The 22,580-nt window shown below is 45.2% G+C and overlaps 1 protein-coding gene across 2 annotated transcripts; it reads left to right on the top strand.

Annotated features, from left to right (window-relative positions):
• Positions 1–2,173: 2,173 nt before the first annotated feature.
• SLC32A1 (solute carrier family 32 member 1) lies at positions 2,174–22,281 on the top strand. 2 transcript variants are annotated; one of them, XM_060772247.2, is made up of 3 exons: positions 2,174–2,661; positions 14,601–15,362; positions 20,142–22,281. In XM_060772247.2, exons 2-3 carry the CDS (start codon positions 14,985–14,987, stop codon positions 21,327–21,329), a joined length of 1,566 nt encoding a protein of 521 aa, XP_060628230.2. In that variant the 5' UTR covers positions 2,174–2,661; positions 14,601–14,984; the 3' UTR covers positions 21,330–22,281. The 2 variants fall into 2 exon arrangements, with proteins under 2 accessions (XP_060628230.2, XP_060628229.2); XM_060772246.2 differs by having other exon boundaries at positions 14,496–15,362.
• The last annotated feature ends 299 nt before the right edge of the window (positions 22,282–22,580 follow it).

Here is a 22,580-nt window from a genome sequence, read left to right as displayed (position 1 = left end):
TTCCAAATTGTGTGCTAGGGTATCATATCCTAACAGGGTAGTAAGACATCAGGAAGCAGCTTGGACTGAAATTCTGTACATGGAGAGAGCAAAGCTTTATAGGATTCTTTATTAAAGGAGCTCAGGATACTAGGTAAGGGTTTTTCCATCCTCTTCTTTAAGCTGCACAACTGTCTGGTATTTCCTGGTTCATATGTGCCACTGTAACACAGGTCTAACTAAATCTTTGCTGTTGTTGTTGTGTGCCTTCAAGCCATTTTCAGTCTATGGTGACCCTAAAGCCACACTGTCAAATGTTTGTTTGGCAAGATTTGTTCAGGAGAGGTTTGCCATTGCCTTCCTTTGAGACTGAATGAATGTAACTTGCCAAAGGTCATCCAGTGAGTTTTATGGCTGAGCTGGAATTTGAACCCAGAGTTCTAATCCATTCTGAAACTACTACACAACACTGGCTTCTGACTAAACCTAGACACATGCAATTGAACATGTGCATCTTTTTTGTTTGTTCAATCTAGTTCCATTTCCATCTCTTTCTTCTCTTGGTTCTCTTCTATGAAGTCATAAGCTGGTTGAGACAGGGACATGTCTAATGTGCATTTCTTAAAATCCATTAAGTGCAACATGTATGCATATGTCCACAACTAGCAGCAGTAATGCAAACTGCCAAATGGCTATCTTTGCAGAGACTATGAACCAGCAAGTACATTTTTCTGCCTTGAATAAAAATAGTTATGAATGTAATATTTATTCATCTCATCCCTGTAGACATGGTGTGGAGTTTTATTGGAGATCTTACAGCAGAGCTGTTTTACAACTGACTGATAGACTGCTGTGAAATGAACAAGACTGATCCATCTGTTCTCCCAAGAGATGAAGTTCTAGCTTTGTTTGCCTGTTTTGTTTTGGCTACTGGTGCACAACTTGAATCAGTCAAAGTGGTCCCTGGTCAAAGTGGTCCCTGGTCATAGTGGTCCCTGGCCAAGTGGTCCCTGGTCAAAGTGGTTCCTGGTGAAGTGGTCCCTGGTCAAAGTGGTCCTGGTCAAAGTGGTCCCTGGTCAAAATGGTCCCTGGTCAAGTGGTGCCTGGTCAAAGTGGTCGCTGGCCAAGTGGCCCCTGGTCAAAGTGGCCCCTGGTCAAGCGGTCCCTGGCCAAGCAGTCCCTGGTCTAGTAGTCTCTGGTGGTGCCTGGCCAAAAAAAGGTTGGGAACCACTGTAATCTTATCTCTAGACTAGCTACTCATTGAGGTCTGGAAACGTGATGACACAAGAGACTTGTGCAGTCCAGGGACGAAACCCATGAGTTTGACACTACTTGAACTGCCATGGCTCAATGCCATAGCATCACGGAAGTTGTAATCTTATGAGGCTTTGTGCCTTTTCTGCCAAAGAATCTTGTTGCTTCACCAAACTATACATTTCTGAATTCTACATTGAGCTATGGCAGTTCAAGTGGTGTCAAACTGCATCAGTTATGCTACCAACTTTATGCTCCCAGTTTCTAAAGTGTTAGGACACCTCTTTGCAAAAATGGTACTATTCCAGACTAACAGGGTTATGCCTTTGAATTCTCCCCATATTTATGCTTGATACCTCGTGTCCGTTGCAAGCAAGTGCTTGTCAGAAAGTGGTGGAAAGGTGGGAGGGGAGATCTGCCCGCCTGTCTCCTTCCCCTCCGAGGCTTTGCTGGGCAGGGTGATTAACTCAGGGGTTGCGGGGCGCCGCCTGCTCCGAGGAGATAAGAAGGCGAGTCGTTTAACCCTTTGGGGGGCTTGGCGAGGCCGTTTCTCGCCTTCGGAGGAAGAGGACCGTCTGGCGGGGCTCCGGAGGGAGTCACCGCTTAAATCAGAAACCTCGGGAGGGAGGGAAGGGGCTTGTTTTCCTCCAGGAGGCGCGACACGTGTTCCCGACTCAGAGAAACCCAGAGAAGGAAACAAAAAAAGGGGGGAGGGGGCGTGACCTGGTTTGAGCGCGCCTGCTTCCATGCAGGAAAGCCTCCGGCAACCTTCCTTGTGTCTGGGATGTTCGTTCTTTCTCTCACACCCAGCGTAAACCTCTCGGTGTCTGTTTCCGAAAGGACCTGCCTTGCCTTTCCTCTCCTCTCCTCTCGATATGATTGTCAGCTCAGGCGCCCCTCGAGAGACCTCCTAACCTTTGAATGATATTGGCCTGTAAGGTTTCCTTGGCGGAGAATAATGAGGAGTTCGTGGGGAGCGTGGGCGCCGCGGTCCGGTTCATTCACTCCTTCTTCGTTCCTTTCCTTCCTTCTCTCTCCTCCGTCTCTCCAGCTCGCTCTTTCTCTCTTTTTCTGCCTTTCCACAGCCGCTTTCCTTTCTCTCTCGCCCGCTGGCAAAGGAGGGAGCGCAGGGAAGCGGAGCATTCTCCACTCCTTCCCATCACTTTCTCTCCTCCTGGCAATTTTCTCTTCTTTCTCATTCCTCCCTTTTTGAATTCTGCTCTCTCTCTCTCAATTTCTCTCTCTCTCTCTCTCTCTCTCTATCTATCTCATCCTCTTTTTGCTCCTTCGCTGCACACTCCCCAGCTCGGGCAGATCAAGGCAAGGCATGGGTTGATGCCGGGGAGAGAGAGAGAGAGAGAGGATGCCTTCCTGAACTCCAACACCATCCATCCTTCCTGCCGAGAAGAAAAAGGAAAAGTCGGGCAGGTATAGTAATTTAATGGAGGAGATGCAAGGGAGCTCCGTTCAGTCCGCCTCGAACCCTTTTTGCCTCTTTTTGCTACCCTCTCATCACACTAGAGAATGAATCCACTTTAAATCCGGTTTCTGCCTCCTGCAGAATTCTGGGGTTTGTAGTTTAGGAAGGAGCCTTTAACAACCTCCCTAAACTACAAACCCCAGAATTCTGTAGGAAGCAGAAACCGGATTTAAAGTAGATTCATTCTCTAGTGTGATGAAGGACCTTTAGACTTTTGTGTTGTTTTCATGAGTCTTCAAGTTGCTTGGATCTAAAAGATTAGGAAGGACTTCCTGACTGTAAGAGCTGTTCAACAGTGGAATTCTCTGCGTGTGGTGGAGGCTCCTTCTTTGGAGGCTTTTAAACAGAGGCTGCAAGGCCATCTGTCGGGGGTGCTCTGATTATACTTTTCCTGCATGGCATGGTTGGGCTGGATAGCCTTTGTGGACGCTTCCTAGTATATACTTCTATGAGTCAATGCTTTTGTCCGTGGTTTGCTTTGTTCACAGTGGAGGTTTGCCTTGTCTTTGAGGCTGAGAGAGAGTGACTTTTCCAAGGTCATCCAGCGGGTTTTCCAGGCTGAGCCGGTACTCGAACTCAGAACTTTTGCTCATTTATAATATATTCATTATAAATAAATCTCGTGTGTTCAGTAGGTTTGCTCTGATTGGAACTAGAACACCAGAAGCGATTTGCAGTTTCCCAAGTCGCTCCTGACACGGAAAAAAAAGACTGGAACTAAAACAAGAGGATTCCGACAGTTCTGTGGCTTCAAGGCTATTCTATCTCATGCAGACCTTACCAGGATGCCAAGAGGTCTGTCGTCGTCTTCTCGGCGGCTGAGAGAGTGTGCCTCGCCCAATGCCACCCACTGGGTTTCCATGGCTCAGGGGAGCTGGGGTGCAACTTATTGTCTACCGGAGTGCAATTGTTAATTTTCAAACTGCCAGACGGATTTATTCGGAGCAGTCTTTTCCTAGGCTGACAAGTATTCCTAGGCTGAGAGAGTGTGGTAGTGGGTTTCCATGACTGAATGCGGATTCCAATCCTGATCTTTTGGAGCCTTCAGGCTGGCTCTCTGCTCCGTTAAGAGGCCAGCCCCCCCTTCCTCTTCTCCTCATCTCCAACATCAGACAAGGCTCGTCACCAGCTCTTTTTTCCGACCTACTAACCCAGGAGTCGGGTGCCATCCATGGACTGCAGTAGGTTAGTTGCCTTCAGAGCTTTGCTACTCCAAGAGATGGTTCCTGAACTGCTGGCAAGTTAGGTAGTAGGTTATGCTGCCTCAGAATGTGGTGAAGTCCCCTTCTCTGAAGAATTTGAAGCAGAGGCTGGATGGCAATCTGTTGGGAGTTCTTTGTGGGGGTTCGGCTGGATCCATGGAGCCTATCTCAATTCTAGGGTTCCAAGGAAGGAAGGAAGGCTGTTTGTGATGGCTTTCAAATCCTTTCCAACTTTTGACAGCCCTGTCACAGGGTCTTCTTGACAAAGTTTGTATTTGCCTTCCCCAAGGTCGCCCAATGGATTTCCACGGCAGAGCAGGGATTCAAATCTTGATCTCGAGACAACTCTTAAGCGGCTGAGAGGGAAAAGGAAGGGGCCTGAGGCTGTTAGGAATTGTGGGAGTTGAAGTCCAAAACCCCTGGAGAGAAGGCCCAAGTTTGTCCATGCCTGGGCTACACCATACAGGACCTCTGGTGCATTACAAGAGAGAAAAATGCCAGTCTTTCTCATCAGGTAGACTAAGAAGCTCTGTCCTAATTGCACAGGAACATGAATACTCCGAAGGCACCCGATTCTGTCTGATCTTGGAAGCTAAGGAAGGTCAGCCCTGGTTAGTCTTTGGATGGTTGACCACTAAGGAATACCGCTATATGCTGTGTTTCAGAGGAAGCACCTGGAGAAACCAGCCCTGAGTATCCCTTGCCTAAGAAAACCCTATGAAATCCATGAGGTGACCTTGAGTCCACAAACAATAGCATAGTCCAGCAGCTTTTATGGTTGCATCTGCTCTGTAGAAACCAATGCAGCTTTTCTAGTTTTCAACAGACCTCACAATCTCTGAGAATGCCTGCCATCGATGCAGGTGAAACGTCAGGAGAGAATGGTTCTGGGACATGACCATACAGCCCGGAAAACTCACAACAACTCAATGCAAGCCGCTTTAACTGATATGGCTCAAACTCAAGGAATCCTGGGAGTTGTAGTTAAGCAAGGCACCAGCACTCTTGGACAGAGAAGTCTCAAGACCTTATAAAACTACAACTCTCGGGATTTCATAGTATGAAGGCATGACAGCTCAGGTGGTCTCAAAACTGTATTAATTCACTGGATTGCTGTGAGTTTTCCGGGCTGTATGGCCATGTTTCAGAAGCATTCTCTCCTGAGGTTTTCCCTTCATCTATGACAGGCATCAGGCATGTAGCCAGGGGGGGGGGGGGGCTCGGGGGGCTTCAGCCCCCCCCGAAATTCTCACGGTGGTTCGCGAAAAGGCCTTACTGGTGCATTTTTTAAACTGTTATGTTTATTAATATCATGATTTGATCACCATTCTCAATATATCCCATATGTATGGGGGTATTGGGGTAATGATACAAAAGGTTTGCTAGGCTAGACCCTCTTTCACTCAGACTCAGCCCCCCCCCCCCCGAAACTCAGCCCCCCCCCTGAAACCCCCCCTGAAAATTTTTTAGCCCCCCCCCCCCCCCCCCCCCGAAATGAAATCCTGGCTACGGGCCTGACAGGCATCCTCAGAAGTTGTGAGATCTATGTATTGTCGAAGGCTTCCATGGCTGGAATCACTGGGTTGTTGTAGGTTTTTCGGGCTGTATGGCTATATTCTAGAAGCATTCTCTCCTGACGTTTTGCCTGCATCTATGACAGGCATCCTCAGAGGTTGTGAGGTCTGTTGGAAACTAAGCAAGTGAGGTTTATATATCTGTGGAATGTCCAAGGTGGGAGAAAGAACTCTTGTCTGTTTGGGGCAAGTGCGAATGTTGCAATGGCTTTGCAGTTTCAAGGTTTGGCTGCTTACTGCCTGGGGGAATCCTTCAGTAGGAGGTCATTAGCTGGCCCTGATTGTTTCTTGTCTGAAGTTCCCCTGTTTTCTTAGTGTTATTTATTTACTGTTTTGGTTTTAGAGGGTTTTTGAAATACTGGTAGCCAGATTTTGATCATTTTCATGGTTTCCTCCTTTCTTTTGAAATTCTCCACATGTTCGCTGATTTCTATGGTTTTTCTGTGTAGTTTGACATGATGGTTGTTAGAGTGGCCCAGCATTTCTGTGTTCTCAAATAACATGCTGTGTCCAGGTTGGTTCATCAAGTGCTCTGCCACGGCTGACTTCTCTGGTTGAAGTAGTCTGCAGTGCTTTTCATGTTCCTTGATTCGTGTTTGAACAATGCTGCGCTTGGTGGTCCCTATGTAGACTTGTCCACAGCTGCATGGTATACAGTAGACTCCTGGAGAGGTGAGAAGATCCCTCTTGTCCCTTGCTGAAGGAAGCATTTGTTGGATTTTCTTGGAGGGTCTGTAGATAGTTTGTAGGTTGTGTTTCCTCATCAGCTTCCCTATGTGGTCAGTGTTTCCTTGATGTAGGGCAAGAACACTTTTCCTCTGGGTGGATCTTTGTCTTTACTCTTCTGATGTCTGTGGTGGAGTATCCATTGGGTCTGTAAAGCCCAGTTTAGGTGATTCAGTTCTCTTGGGCTTCACAGATTCTTTTTGCACGGCTTGCCAGGGCTTTAATGGTGCTTCTTTTTGACTTGGGCGATGGTTGAAGTTTTTATGTAGGTATCTATCTGTGTGTGCAGGTTTTCTGTAAACTGTGTGACCCAATTGTTGATCTGGTTTGTGGATGACTAAGACATCTAGAAAAGGCAGTTTTCCTTCATTTTCTTTTTCCATGGTGAATTGGATGTTTGGGTGGATGTTGTTAAGGTGGTCCAGGAACCTGTTTAGTTATTCTCCATGGCTCCAAATGGTAAAGGTGTCATCCACATATCTGAACATCGTGGGCAATGCAGGATCCTCTCAGGCTCTTTGTTTGGCTGGGAGAGGGAGAAAAACGGTCCAGAACAAGTTTTTGCTCCACATTCCGTTCCAGCAGCCTTGAATAAACTGCTGTAAGCCATTCCCAATGTGGGCTTTATGTCTACCCGGAAGTAAGTCCCGTTAGCCTCAGTACTCTTTCCTCTGCCCTAAGTGTCCATGTAGAAATCAATGCAGTTTGACACCACTTTTATTGTATACATCCCGGGATTCCATACCATTGAGCCTTGGCAGTTCAAGGGGTTTCTTTTCGACGTCACTCCGCTTTAAACCGCTCCTATTTCCCGCCTGCTTTGCCTCTGACAGCATTTAAAACACGCCTCTGCTTCCTGTGAAAGTGGAGCCTAAGTGCCCTTCCACACAGCCAGAATATCAAGGCAGATGATCCACAATATCTGCTCTGAACTGGATTATCTGCCATATAATCCAATTCAATGTTGAATCTTGCCTCTGGTACCTGATCCTGCATCCTCCAGTCCTGCACAACTCAGGGCTCTTTGTTTCTTCATTTATTCGTCTTGTGCCAACTATGTATATGTCACTTATTCTTGAACAATAAACGAGAAGTCGGTCCCTTGTTTTCTGTATCTATGAAAAAAATTATAGAACTTCGAAAGTGCCCCATGTTCCAGAATCCAGGGATTTGTAGTGTGGCGGGGTCTCCTTCCTTGAATTATGACACCGCAGCTCTCATGAAGCCACAGATCCCAGAATACCATAGATAGGACTGGAGCTATGCCATCCAAGTGCGACAATTGGGTCATGTGGACAGAGGGAAATGAACCCAACAACAGTAGGTTTCAGTGGAATTGAGAGTTAACTTCTTCTTCCCCTCTCCAAAGAGAGAACCTGAAAGGGAAGAGATCTGTTCGGATAAGGTGTTAGGATTTAAGGCAGGCTGACATTTTCAGAATTTGCAATTGGGAGCATTTACACTGCCGGCCACATGACCTTGGAGGTGTCTATGGAGTCACTCCGGCTCTTCGGCTTCGAAATAGAGATGAGCACTACCTCCCAGAGTCGGACACGACTAGACTTAATGTCAAGGGGAAACCTTTACCTTTACCTGCATTATTGAAATAATGTGTTCAATATCACTTTAACTGCCATGGCTCACTGCTATGAATCTTGGACTTTGTAATTTGGTGGGGTACCAACACTCACCAATTAAGCTAAAGATCTTGCAAAATCCCCAGGATTTCATGGCAGTTAAAGTGGTGCCAAACTGCATTAATTCTATAATGTAGACGCCCTTCTTGTTAAGCCTCAGCTATAGGAGTGAGATCAAGAACTGGGTGTTCCCAAGGGCGGGGATGCAGCAAGGAGAAGAGCGAGATGAAGGCATGGCTCCTTCCCAAAGGAGAATGCTCTGCCTGGGAGACATTTTTTCTTTCACTCCCTAAATTTGTAGCATTGCAGTAAGTTAAAGCTTCAGCAGAGCAGTGGAAAACAATACTGTTTAGACATCCAAAGAGGGGGGAAAGAGATTGGGAAAGTCACCAAGGGAATGTGAATGCAGTAAATATTATAGTTCTGGATGTGAATGGATTGTGAGGTCCTATTCTCTGCAGTGCCAGGAATATTAGGACTGAAGGATTTTTTTTAGTAGGTGGGGAGAAATCTTACAGGGGGGCATGCTATCATATTGCTACAACTCTCTACAAAGGTAGCCACCAGGACCCATAGAAAGATAGATCTCTGAATGATTTGCAATAGACGTTTTTCTCCCTCTCTCCCTTCTTCCTTTCTTCCCTCCCTCTTTTCTTCTTCTTTCTACTCCTCTTTCTCTCTCTCTTTTCCTTTTGCTTTCTATGTCTGATATATCTTTTAGGTTGCTGTTAAAATCTTGGATTAAGAGAGAAAGTCAGATCTAGAGACTGGGGGAAGGAGAAGAAGAGAAATGGAGAAAATGGGGTTGAGGGGCGGGGATGGCGACCCTGTTTGCCTCCGCTTGTGTGGGAGGAGGTGGGAGGAAGGATGGCACTACGAAGCCTCCCTCCCTGGAAGGTGGGCTTGGCCAGAAGGGTGGGCGGAGGGAGGAGGAGGAGGAGGTTGGGGAAACCCGACGTCATTGAGGCAGGAAAGCAGAGCGCCTAACGAAGACAATAGGGCTTCCCTCTGTTGAAGAATCCGCCAATGGGGAGCCTCGAGACAGTTGCCCCTTGGCCCTTTCCACACAAAACAAGCGCGGGGATAGGCGGGAATAGGCGCCTTGTTTTTTTAATTTCGCTTCCTTATGTGGTTTGGCGTCACTTAAACTGTCAAGGATCAATGCTGTGGAATCCTGGGAATTGTGGTTTTATGAAGCCTTTAGCCTTCTCTGCAAAGGGTTATCTTTCTTCACTGAACTACAGACCACCTTATTCCACAGTATTGAGTCATGGCAGGTCAAGTGGAGTTGAGCCAGAGATGGACCAACTTGAGCCCTCCATGTGTTTTGGACTTCAACTCCCACCATTCCTAACAGCTTAAGCGGCAGGGGGGGGGGGGGGAAGGAAAGGGCCTGAGGCTGTTAGGAATTGTGGAACTCCAAAACACCTGGAAGGAAGGCCGAGGTTTGTCCATGCCAAGGTTAAACGGATGCCTTTGAGTTGGAACTGTACCTCGGTCTTGCTTATTCCCTTCTATCCACCTAGTTTATTATCAGAGGTTGGCTATTCATTGGGTGAATCTACACTGTAGAATTAATGCAGATTGACACCACCTTCCCGGTCACAGACTCAATGCTTTGGAATCCTGGGAGTAGTAGTTTTTGGGGCTTAGGTTAGTTTCGCACCAAATTATACATCCTAAGATTCCATTGCATTGAGCCATGGCAGATAAAGTAGCTCAAATAATATTCATTCTACAGTGTCGATGCACCCAGAATCTGAAATACTGAGGACTAGAAGCATTGGATTCTTTTTTTATTATTGGAATTTTGGGAGATTTTGGAATATTTGAGCATATATATCTATATCTATCCATCGATCTATCGATAGATAGTGTGTGTGTGTGTGTGTATCTGCATGGGCAAACGTGTGTGTGTGTGTGTGTGTGTCTGCATGGGCAAACTTGGGTCCTCCGGGTGTTTATATATATAGAGAGAGGGGGGGGGGAGAGGGAGGGAAAAGGGGGGGGATGTCATCAAGATGGGATCCAAGTCTAAACACGAAATTATTTTAAATCTTTGAAACGTATTTATCTTTCATATATACCTAGCCTGGATATAATTTCAAACACAATGTTTTCAAAATGTTTTTTTTTTCTAATCTGAACATACAATATGTTAAAAAGAATGTCCCGAAACAATATTTGTGTCAACTGAAGCATCAAAAAGCAAATGTTTCCCTGTCTCAGCCAACAACGTGGACAATTTTGGCTTTTGGAGCATTTCGGATTTCCGGATAAGGGTAGTTCAACCTATTTCATTATTCCGTAGTCGGAAGGGAACAGAAGCACCACGCTGAGCCCTTCTTTTTGCTTAAGCTCCACCTACAGAATAATGCAGTTTGAGCTCATTTCAGCTGCCACAGCTCAATGCTATGCAATCCTGTGGCTTGTAGTTTGAGGTTCACCAGCCCTCTTTGGCAAAGAAGGCGAAAGGCAAACCTGCCAGGCCATTCAATGCGAATCAAGCCAGCCAATTGTAACATTCACATTTGCCTTAAACAGACCAGAGTACTTTCTCCCACCCTGGACAGATATATAAACCCCACTTGCCTAGTTTCCAACAGACCTCACAACCTCTGAGGATGCCTGCCATAGATGCAGGCGAAACGTCAGGAGAGAATGCTTCTGGAACATGGTCATACAGCCCGGAAAACTCATAACAACACAAGGCGAAAGACGGGATTGAGCCATGGCAGTTAAAGTGGGGTCGAACTGCATTCATTCTATGGTGCAGAAGCTGTAGATGAACCCAGAGTCGTTTCATTCCCCAATGGCATTAGAGGTGTGGCTACTTCTTTCGGTTTTTGTCGTGGTTTCTTTTTGTCCACTGGGGGCGAGTAAAACAATTACATCTGTGGGTTGTTGTGAATTTTCCGACTTAGAGAAGACAATGATGCTTGGGAAAATGGAAGGAAAAAAGGAAGAGGGGCCGACCAAGGGAAAGATGGATGGATGGTATCCTTGAAGTGACTGGCTTGACTCTGAAAGAGCTGGGGGTGGTGACGGCTGACAGGGAGTTCTGGCGTGGGCTGGTCCATGAGGTCACGAAGAGTGGGAAGCGAGCGACTGAACGAATAAACAACAATAAAATCAATGTTCTTGAAGCATTCTCTCCTGACGTTTCGCCTGCATTTATGGCAGGCATCCTCAGAGTTTGTGAGGTCTGCTGGTGAGGCAAGTGAGGTTTATATATTGGTGGGAGAAAGAACTCTTGTCTGTTTGAGGTACATCTGTCATTGAGTTTCATCTGGACCGTTCTTCTTACAGATACACCCTAAGAATTGGCTTGAAAATACAAAACACAGAAAGCTCTATCTATGCAGTCGAAACTAAGCCCTTTTGGGAAACAACCCATCTGATCCAATGGATCAAAAGAGATGGCGAAGATGCGGATCCGACTCCATATTTGGACTTAACCATCCCATTTTTTTGTGGCTGGAACAACTGCCACATTTAACAGAGACATTTCCTAAAGATGGCCTTTCCTTTAGAGTCCAAGGAAAACAAAACAGGTTTGCGACATCCTTTTGCAACGGAAATTAAAACCCTGCATCGATTCGAGTGTGTTTTTATTTTGTAGTTGGATCTGTTTCCAAATACGGAGTACGGAGGGGGACAAATACAGCGGCTCGCCTTTCTCGACCTATTTGTGCAATGATATGTGATAATTCCTCCTCCGAAGCCAGCAGGGAGGCTGCTTTTGCTAAACTGGGTGAATCCTTCTGATGTGCCTGCCTGTCTGTGGATCAAAGATGTGCTTCCTAACCAGGATCACTCAAAACACGAAAAGCAGTGGAAGAAACCCTCTCTCCTGTCTTTCAGCGACTTAAATGCACCTATTTGCATCTGCAGCTCACTCAAAACCGCATTGGTAGAGTCATATCAGCAGGAAGACGGTCTGAATCGTGGTATGAATACTGGCTCTTTTGGCTGATACTACAGGAAGGCAAACTTGGGGCTTCCAGGGGTTTTGGACTCCAACTCCCACCATTCCTAACAGCCTCAGCCCCCTTCCTTTTCCCCCTCAGCCGCTTAAGCGGCTGAGGGGGAAAAGGAAGAGGCCTGAGGCTGTTAGGAATGATGGGAGTTGGAGTCCAAAACCCCTGGAAGCCCCAAGTTTCAACCCACCACCAGTTCATATAAAGCCTATTTTATCTATTTCGGAATGGATTGAGAGCTCCCTCCCTCCTTCCCCAACATGGACAGAAGAGATAAGATCAGGCATCACGAAAAGACACGGCCTCGGTACCACAGGCAGGATCTTATTTTAGAAATATTTAATTGCCATATTAATAGAAGCGTGAGTGCTTGGGGGGGGGGGGGAGCAGGCGGCCAATGGCAGGAGAAAGAGGGGCTCAGGCAGGCTGGTCCAAAGAGGCTGAAGGCTGCAACCCTGTCCTCACTTGCCTGGGAGGGTGGGAGCGCAGAGAAAGCCACCGGGCTGACTTTGGGAGGGGAAAATACGCACCGAATTGCGGTATCTGTCAAGGTTTTGTAACGCCTGCCTCCTCGCCATTCCCACCCATACAGCAGAAATTAGTATTCCTTGCTGCAGGATTGGAAATAGTCTACATATTTTTTTTTGAAAAAAGTTGAATAGTTGTCATGTTTTTGGTAAAAGCGTACGAAATGCCATGTAGCAACACTTCAGGGATACTGCTCTCACATGCTACAGAAGCGTGATCTCCCTGTTTTTTTCTCTCTCTCTCTCTGTATGTGTGTGTGTATGTATGTATGTATATGTATGTATATATATATATATATATATATATATATAGAGAGAGAGAGAGAGAGAAAGAAAGAGAGTATAAAATACGGTTTTCAAAGGAACTATTGATATTACAAGAGTATATACGCGAGACTCTTTCCATATGAGACTCTCTCTCTCTCTCTCTCTCTCTCTCTCTCTCAATACACACACACACACAGAGAAGGGGATATATGGGAGACCAAATATGTATATACACTATATATACGTACACACACACGTATGTATTAGAAGAGCATATAGGGGAGAACAAATATGTACATATTTATGTATATGTATATGCACCATATATATGTATATACACACTTATGTATTAGAAGAGCATAAAGAGGAGAACAAATATGTACATATTTATGTATATGTAGATGCACTATACGCACACACAGAAGAGCATATATGGGATACCAAATATGTACATATTTATGTATATGTATATGCACCATATATATGTATATACACACACATATGTATTAGAAGAGCAAATAGAGAACAAATATGTATATATTTATGTATATGTATATGCACCATATATATGTATATACACACATATGTATTAGAAGAGCATATAGAGGAGAACAAATATGTACATATTTATGTATAGGTATATGCACAATATATATGCTCACACACATACGTATTAGAAGAGCATATAGCATGTACATATGTATATGCACCATATATGTGTACACACATATGTATTAAAGAGTATATAGAGGAGAATAAATATGTACATATTTATATATATGTATATGCACGATACACACATATGTATTAGAAGAGCGTATAGGGGAGACCAAATATGTACATATTTATGTATATGGATATGCACTATATATACACACACACACACATATATATATATATACACACACACACATGTACGTGTGTGTAGTGCATATACATATACATACATATTTGATATATACAAGCGTATATATGCGAGACTCTGTCGATATGAGACTCTATATTTTGAGGAGATTTTCCACAGACTCCTTTCAATCCTCTTTTCCATGATGAGTCCTCAAAGCCTCAGGCAATCTCTTAAACTGGTTCTTTTCTCTGGCCAGAAACTCCAACACATATACATAAACTCGTGCATATTTGGTCTCCCCTATATGCTCTTCTAATACCGTTGGCTATTTTGAAAAACCCCATGTTGTGCTCTTTTACATGTCACAAAACCAAAGCAATGACATCTGCAAGGTTGACTTTCCGCCAAGCGATAGTCACATTTTTGGATAGGATAAATTCGCCATCTTTTAAAGCTTCCCTTCTCCTCCTTTTTGCCCCACTATTCCTCGCCCAAACAATTGCCCTGACGAACTAAACATCATCGAAGAAAGCCTGAAGACGCCCCTCTCCCCTCAAAACCCCCACTAAGGTATTCGTGGAGGCTTTGGCTTCACGGCGTGGGAGGCGGGAAAGGGGGTCCCTCTCCCCACCCCTTCTGCACTGGGAGCTTGGAAAGGAGCAGCAGTGGGGTGTGAGGTGGGCCCTCGCCCTCCCCCTCCATCTGCAGTCTTTCCGAGGCGTGGGTGTTGCTGTTGGGGAAAGAAAGAGGGGAGGGAGACGTCGATTTTGGTGGGGATTGGCAGTCCCTCCCCCAGAAATGCAGCAAACCCTGCCTGGCGCGAGCCCCCCCCCCCCCTCCGCCTCCCCTCCCCTTCCTTTCCTTCGGAGGGAGGCTGGAGAGGCGTCGTGCGCGCAGCCCAAGGCTTGCGTTGGCAGTCTGGTGATCGCTGCCCGTCCCTTTGCTTCCCCCCCTTCTCTCTCTCTCTCTCTCTCTGTTCTCAGTCTCTCTCTCTCTTTTCCCTCCCCCCTTCCCTCCCCCAGGCTCCTCTGCACCGCATTGGCACCAAGGAAGCCGGAGCGACAACGCAGCCGCCTCTCTCTCTCTCCCTCTCAATCTCTCTCTCTCTCTCTGCGCTTCTCCTTCAGGACGAGGAAGGACGCCGTCGGGGGCGCGGAAGAGAAGCGCTGGGAGGCCGGGGCACAAGGGCAGGCTGCCAGCCTCGACGGAACCCTCTCCCACCCGCCTGGACCCCTTTCTGGACCCTTTCTCCGCTCCGAGGGGAGGAAGAAGGGCCGGACTGGAGCTTGGGGACGGTGTCATGGTCCAAGGGGCCCCTCAGGGGAGGCGACGACGGTCCAGCGCCAAGCGGGAGTGGAGATAGCGCCCCGGTAAGGCCACTCGCCCCTTGCCCCCCTCGGAGAGGGAAGTGCCCCCGTCTTCTCACCTTTCTCTCGCCTTTCCTGGCCCCTGCGCTCTGAGGCGACCCTTATTCTCCCCGCTCGCCCTCGAGGCTCCTCCGCCCGGCCGCCATGGCGACGCTGATCCGCAGCAAGATCTCCAATGTGGCCACCTCGGTCTCCCACAAGTCCTCGGCCAAAGTCAGCGGGATGTTCGCCCGCATGGGCTTCCAGGCGGCCACCGACGAGGAGGCGGTGGGCTTCGTCCACTGCGACGACCTGGACTACGAGCACCGGCAGGGGCTGCAGATGGACATCCTCAAGTCCGAGGGCAGCGGCGAGGAGGGAGGCGGCGAGACGCCCTTGGAAGGGGACACCCACTACCAGAGGGACGGCACCGGGCCCCTCCCGCCCTCCGGGTCCAAGGAGCAAGGCCTCGCCGCCGCCGAGCAGGACAGGCCCCGCATCACCGCCTGGGAGGCCGGGTGGAACGTCACCAACGCCATCCAGGTAAAGAAGGGCTCTCTGGAGGGCATCTAGACCAGGCTTAGGCCAACTTGGGCCCTCCAGAGGTTTTGGACTCCAACTCCCACCATTCCTAACAGCCTCAGGCCCCTTCCTTTCCCCCCGCAGCCGCTAAGCTGTTAGTAATGGTGGGAGTTGGAGTCTAAAACCCCTGGAAGGCCCAAATTTGCCCAAGCCTGGTCTACACTGTCATATAATGCCCTTTGAACCATATAATGCAGTTCAATGCAGGTCAGACGCCATTGTATAGCAGTGCAGAACCCGTCCCCACCGCTAATCTTTCAAAATCCAAACTAATGCTACGATTTCAAGTATAAATCTCCTTGGAGAAACAAAGCGAGCTTGTCCTTGTACCTCATCATACTAGAGAATGAATCCGCTTCGAATCCGGTTTCTGCCTCCTGCAGAATTCTGGGATTTGTAGTTTAGGAAGAAGCCTTTAACAGCCTTACTAAACTACAAACGCCAGAATTCTGCAGGAGGCAGAAACCGGATTCGAAGCGGATTCATTCTCTAGTGTGATGAACCTCTTTCCTTTCTTCTATATCTTTTCCCCATGCGTTCAACCCGCCAGTTCAGTCCATATAAAACATATTTTATTTCCGAGGATGCCTGCCATAGATGCAGGCGAAATGTCAGGAGAGAATGCTTCTGCAACATGGCCATACAACCCGGAAAACTCACAACAACCCAGCGATTCCGGCCCTGAAAGCCTTCAATAATACATTATTATTATTATTATTATTATTATTATTATTATTATTATTTTACTGACACAAAAACTGTCACAGGAAACGAGATGTATATGCTGAATTTCGTTTCACAAAATCACAAGTCGAACACTTCCCAAGCGTCTATTATTATTATTATTGCCCTGTTTTATCTGCCCAAAGGGAACTCAAAACGGCTTGACATAAAAAGCCTTAATATACAATGTAAAATATACAAAAATACAAACATTAAAATAGAATTAGACATAAGCAGCATTTTAAAAATTCAAAGTTAAAATACATCAACACAACCCATCCAAACAGTTTAAAAAACCACAGCACCACAGCATATACACCTAGGATGCTAGTAGTTGTAAACTGAACAAATCAATGCAAATGCACCATCGAAATATGATTACAAATAATACATCAATATTACTACCATCCCCAATAATAGAAATATTATTATATAATAGCAGCATATAGATCTCGTTTGCTGTGATATACTGTGCTTTTGTGTCAATAAAATAATAATAATAATAATAATAATAATGTAATAATACTAAAATACTACTACTACTAATAGTAAAGCGGCTGAGGGAGAAAAGGAAGGGGCCTGAGGCTGTTAGGAATGGTGGGAGTTGAAGTCACCTGGAGGGCCCAGGTTGGCCCAAGCCTGGTCTACACCAACCCACTCCTCCAACGACGGAAGGGGAAGCTAGGAGGGACTGTTGGCTGGATATTCTTGGACACGATAGCTGCTAGGAAGAACACAGGGTTTCCAAACGCATCCTTGACCATCATAGACTTGGAAGGGCCATCCAGTCATTCTGACACAAACCAAAGCACTCTTCTCAGATGGCCACTGAGATGAGATGTTTAGAAACCTCCAGAGAAGGAGGGCCCTTCCACACAGCCATATAACCCAGAATATCGAGGCAGAAAATCCCACATTATCTGAGTGTGGACTCAGATAACCCAGATATTGTGGGATGTTCTGCCTTGATATTCTGGCTGTGTGGAAGGGCCCAGAGGCTTCCTCATATTCCATTGTAGAAGTGCTCAGTCAGCCTTCAGAGCATCCAGGAAGGATGGTTCAAAGAATGCCAAACGCTGACATCCCCTCTCTCCCCTTCCTGGAACTGATCTCAACCCGAAAATCCCACAATATCTGCCTTGAACTGGGTTAGCTGAGCTGAGCCTACACTCAGATAATGTGAGACTTGCTACCTTGATATTCTGGGATATAGGGCTGTGTGGAAGGGCCCTAAGAATCATTTGGATGCCCCTGGTGACGCAATGGGTTAAACACTTATGCGGGCAGGACTGATTGGAGGTTCCAATCCGGGGAGAGCGTGGATGAGCTCCCCTTGTCAGCTCCAGCTCCCCATGCAGGGGACATGAGAGAAGGATGGCAAAACATCAAACATCCGGGAGTCCCCTGGGCAACGTCCTTGCAGACGGCCAATTCTCTCACACCAGAAGTGACTTGCAGTTTCTTAAGTTGCTCCTGACAAATAATAATAATAATAATAATAATAATAATAATAATTGGGAGACATAAGCTTTGGTGGACTCTAAAAATAGAAAAGATTACACATGTGCGTATAGAGGTAGAGCCGCATTACACAAACGTTCCGCTTCTCCTTTCTTTCCACATGAATACGCGCCTTTTTAGAACATAAATCTGGTGCATAGCTTCGCTTCTGACACGGCCCTGGACATCAACATGACTGAGGCAACAGATGGCCCAAAGAGGAGCTGCTCTTCCCTCCCTGGGGCCTTTGCCATCCTCCCCGCCTCCATCCCTGTGCATTCAGCCGGATGGAAACTCGCAGGAGGAGAAAAGGAAAACACAACACACACCCGAGCCTTTCCGCTTCCTCTTTTGCGGTGCGGTCCAGAGCCTACAATCCTATGCCTGCTCACACTGGACTCAGAGCATATTATTATTATTATTATTATTATTATTATTATTATTATTATTACCTCTGAGGATGCCTGCTATAGATGCAGGCGAAACGTCAGGAGAGAATGCTTCTGGAACATGGCCATACAGCCCGAAAAACTCGCAACAACCCAGTGATTCCGGCAATGAAAGCCTTCGATAATACATTATTATTATTATTATTATTATTATTATTATTATTATTGATACCCTGTTTTATCTCCCCAAAGGGGACTTGAAGCGGCTTGACATTAAAACATTAAAATAGAATGAAACACAAGCAGCATTTTCAAAATTCACAGTTAAAATCCATCCAAACAGTTAGAAACCCATCCAAACAGTTAAAAACCACAACACCACAGCATCTACATATAGGATGCTAGTAGTTGTAAACTGGACAAATCAAGGAACCATCGAAATATTAATACAAATAATACTAATATTAATACTACTAATAATTGTCGCTGTTCTCATCCTTAACTGCGAAAGTGAGGCGCCTAAGAAGAACTCCTATACAGATAGATTAGCCACACTTGGCAGAAGGAAATTACATTCAGGAATGGTTTCCTTACCCCCCCCCCCTCCGCCCCCGTTTCAATCGGATGTACCAATCCGAAAAGAGAGGAAGCACTATTGATCAAGAGGTGTATTTGTATAGCGATGAATTGTATTTACATATCTATGCTACATTTTTTTTCATTTGGGATTAAGGAACTCTCTCAAGATCTCTGCTGAAATCGATCCATTCATTGATCTTCAAATTAGGGTCAAACACAATTCAAGTTGATATTTATGTGGCTTGCTCTTTTCAGAAAGCTTTCTGGGTGTGGGTAGGCTATAGCAATCTGAAATTCAATCTACATTCATCAAAAACAAAATAGGAAAGAAACGTTCTTTGTTGAAGCTCAAGATGGCATAAATCTTATTATTATTATTATTATTATTATTATATTGTCAAAGGTTTTCATGGCCGGAATCACTGGGTTGGTGTGAGTCTTCCGGGCTGTAAGGCCATGTTCCAGAAGCATTCCCTCCTGACGTTTCGCCTGCATCTATGTCAGGCATCCTCAGAAGTTGTGAGGGCCTCATAACCTCTGAGGATGCCTGCGATAGATGCAGGCAAAACATCAGGAGATAACACTTCTGGAACATGGCCATACAGTACGGAAACCATTCACAGTAACCCATTATTATTATTATTATTATTATTATTATTATTATTATTATTATTTCTCCACTTTTACCCCAGGAACCAGACCCAAACCCTATGCCACTTAAAACTGAAGGAACTCCCATGGGATTTAATGGAGTTTACTTCTGAGTAGCCATCTAGGCAGCTATAAAACAGACCCGGCAGCCAGCTATGCAGTTTCTTGTCCTTTTCTGAAAGGCTCTGTGGTTTTTTATGGAACTCAATAAGAACGTTTTCTATACCAAATCCCCCTTCTGTGCACAGTCATAGTCATTCCTGTAGCAATATTGGTTTGGGCATTAGTGTGATATGGAAGAGAGGGATGAAATTGGCAATAATTGTCATGCTATTATTGTCCCTGATGATGTGTCAAGAGCTGTGCAAATTAAAAACAAAATACACAGCACCAAGGGTTCACTGAAGATTGAAAAGAGGTATGGAATGAGAAGGGACAAGGATATTTGCCAGTGATTTTAGCAGATTTCTGCATTTTAAGTGTGTATGTGTGTATAGGAATCTATGAGCCACCTCTTTCATTGCTTGTGATCCCAACAAAAATGGCTCTAGAAGTGCATTTCAGATAGCAGCATTAAAATGAGATGATGAATATAATATTGACAGCAATCCTGTTGAGGATGGTGTATTACTTATGGCCATGCTAACTTTAAAGTGAAATCATTTTATTTTTTTTAGAGTTCAAAAATCCCTTTAAATATTGGGATTTTTACTTGATAAAAATCTGGAAATATTTTGGGATAATACATATCTGCTCTGTTTTAATTTTTATTTGAATACATTGAACAGCAAGGGGGGAACCCAGTGTTTTGCTGTCTGCTTTGGTTTATGTGTTGGAAGAGAGAACTACCCCAGGGTAAATAAATGAGCAATACAGTCTCCATTTTGTTTCTTTCTAGGGGATGTTTGTCCTCGGTCTGCCCTATGCTATTCTTCATGGTGGATACCTAGGACTCTTTTTAATTATTTTCGCAGCAGTGGTTTGCTGCTACACTGGGAAAATCCTCATTGCCTGTCTCTATGAAGAGAATGAAGATGGGGAGACAGTCAGGGTGAGAGACTCCTATGTGGACATTGCTAATGCTTGCTGTGCTCCCAGGTTTCCCGCCCTTGGGGGCAGGATTGTAAATGTGGCTCAGATCATAGAGTTGGTCATGACCTGCATCCTCTACGTGGTGGTCAGCGGCAACCTGATGTACAATAGCTTCCCCAACTTACCAGTCTCCCAGAAATCATGGTCCATCATTGCCACAGCAGTGCTTCTGCCTTGTGCTTTCTTGAAGAACCTCAAGGCTGTCTCCAAGTTCAGCTTGCTCTGCACCTTGGCCCATTTTGTGATCAACATTTTAGTGATTGCCTACTGCCTCTCCAGGGCACGTGACTGGGCGTGGGATAAAGTCAAGTTTTACATTGACGTCAAGAAGTTCCCCATCTCCATTGGCATCATTGTCTTCAGCTACACCTCTCAGATCTTTCTGCCTTCCTTGGAAGGGAACATGCAGAACCCCAAGGAATTCCACTGCATGATGAACTGGACTCACATAGCCGCTTGCATCCTGAAGGGACTCTTTGCCTTGGTAGCCTATCTGACTTGGGCAGATGACACAAAAGAAGTCATCACAGACAACTTGCCATCAACCATTAGGGCTGTTGTTAACATTTTCCTGGTGGCCAAAGCCTTGTTGTCCTACCCATTGCCCTTCTTTGCAGCTGTGGAGGTCCTGGAGAGATCCCTCTTCCAAGATGGAGCCAGGGCCTTCTTCCCCAATTGCTATGCAGGGGATGGGAGGATTAAATCCTGGGGGCTGACCCTTCGGTGTGCATTGGTGGTTTTCACCCTGTTGATGGCCATTTATGTCCCACATTTTGCCCTCCTGATGGGGCTCACAGGGAGCCTCACAGGTGCTGGTCTCTGTTTCCTCCTTCCCAGCCTCTTCCATCTCAAGCTTTTGTGGAGAAAGCTCTTGTGGCACCATGTCTTCTTTGACGTGGCCATTTTTGTAATAGGTGGTATATGCAGTGTGTCTGGGTTCATTCACTCTTTAGAAGGCCTCATCGAGGCTTTTAGAGACAATACAGAAGACTGAAATCTGGACTGAGCTGGTTTTATTCAGAAGTGGAGGAGAGAGAAAGAGAAATCACACAGAACATCTGCATAACCAATTGTTGAGGCATCCCCATGAAAGAGAAATGTTGTTATTTTAGTGAAATATTCCCAAACAATTCTATCATCCAACCTTCAGCAAAGTTTCCAGACCAAAAACTTACTCTGCAGACTTTTTAAGTAAACTACTGGGGAAAGGATATAGAGATATATATTTTGTATGATTTAGATATTATCAGAGAGAAAATATTGGAATTATTTCCCAGTCCCATTACACTCAATAGTCTAAACTGTCTAATCTTTATAAGGAAAGTCAAATGTTCTATTTGGAAATAGTGAAATATTTTGCAAATTTATGCAATTGAGTCTCATTACGAAAAAAAAATATGTCAGCCCAATTGTTTGGAGTCACTGTGCTGAAACATATCATTTGGTGAACCTTTATGTAAGATCTAGACTGTAAATGGCTGTGATGACCAATAATGTCTTCAATGGGCAGTAGTGTTTACATTGTATATTAAATAACAAATAAGGCTGGCTTAATACTTCCATACCAACTCATGTCCCAAACCAGCGCTTCCCATTTTTGATTAAGAAACCTGGCCTCCAGTGAGATCAGAGACTTGAAGTTCAGTTCTGGATTGGAACTTTTTTCCTTTTTAAATTACAAAAAATAGAAAAACAAACAGATAGATAAATCAGTGGATTTCAAAAGTATTCTGGATACGAAACCAACACACACACACACACACACACACACACACACACTCAAACAAGAAAACCATTCTGTGCAACTACCAGATCTGTGGAGCTGTTTCAAATGTATGTGTGCTGTAATTGTGGTAAATAAGATGACAAATGTATATCAGAAAATTTATCTTTAACATATAATGTGATACATAAATATATCAAACAATAAAGAGAAACCGTAATAACTGTGGCTGGAATTGTTTATTCTGGGGAATGCCCAAGGTCATTTAAACAATGTTGTGCTGTAGTGCGTTCAAAACAGTACACCTACATTGCATTATTGCAACAACCCACACAGGTCTGAATTGTATTGGTAGACCCAGCTAGAGAAGATCCATTGAATCAATTATTGAATGGTAGAGAAGCTCCAACTGTTTGAAGGATTAGCAATATGATTCAGACCTACATTTACAATTCTACATATACTGAAGTGTGGTTAATTGAATATAGAGGGTTTATAAGCTTGGTCAATATTATTGTAAAT

This window comes from Anolis sagrei, chromosome 4, assembly GCF_037176765.1.
Source record: "Anolis sagrei isolate rAnoSag1 chromosome 4, rAnoSag1.mat, whole genome shotgun sequence".
Taxonomy (NCBI): domain Eukaryota; kingdom Metazoa; phylum Chordata; class Lepidosauria; order Squamata; family Dactyloidae; genus Anolis; species Anolis sagrei.
The sequence above is the reverse complement of the archived record's forward strand: the minus strand, read 5'-3'. Positions and strand labels throughout refer to the sequence as shown.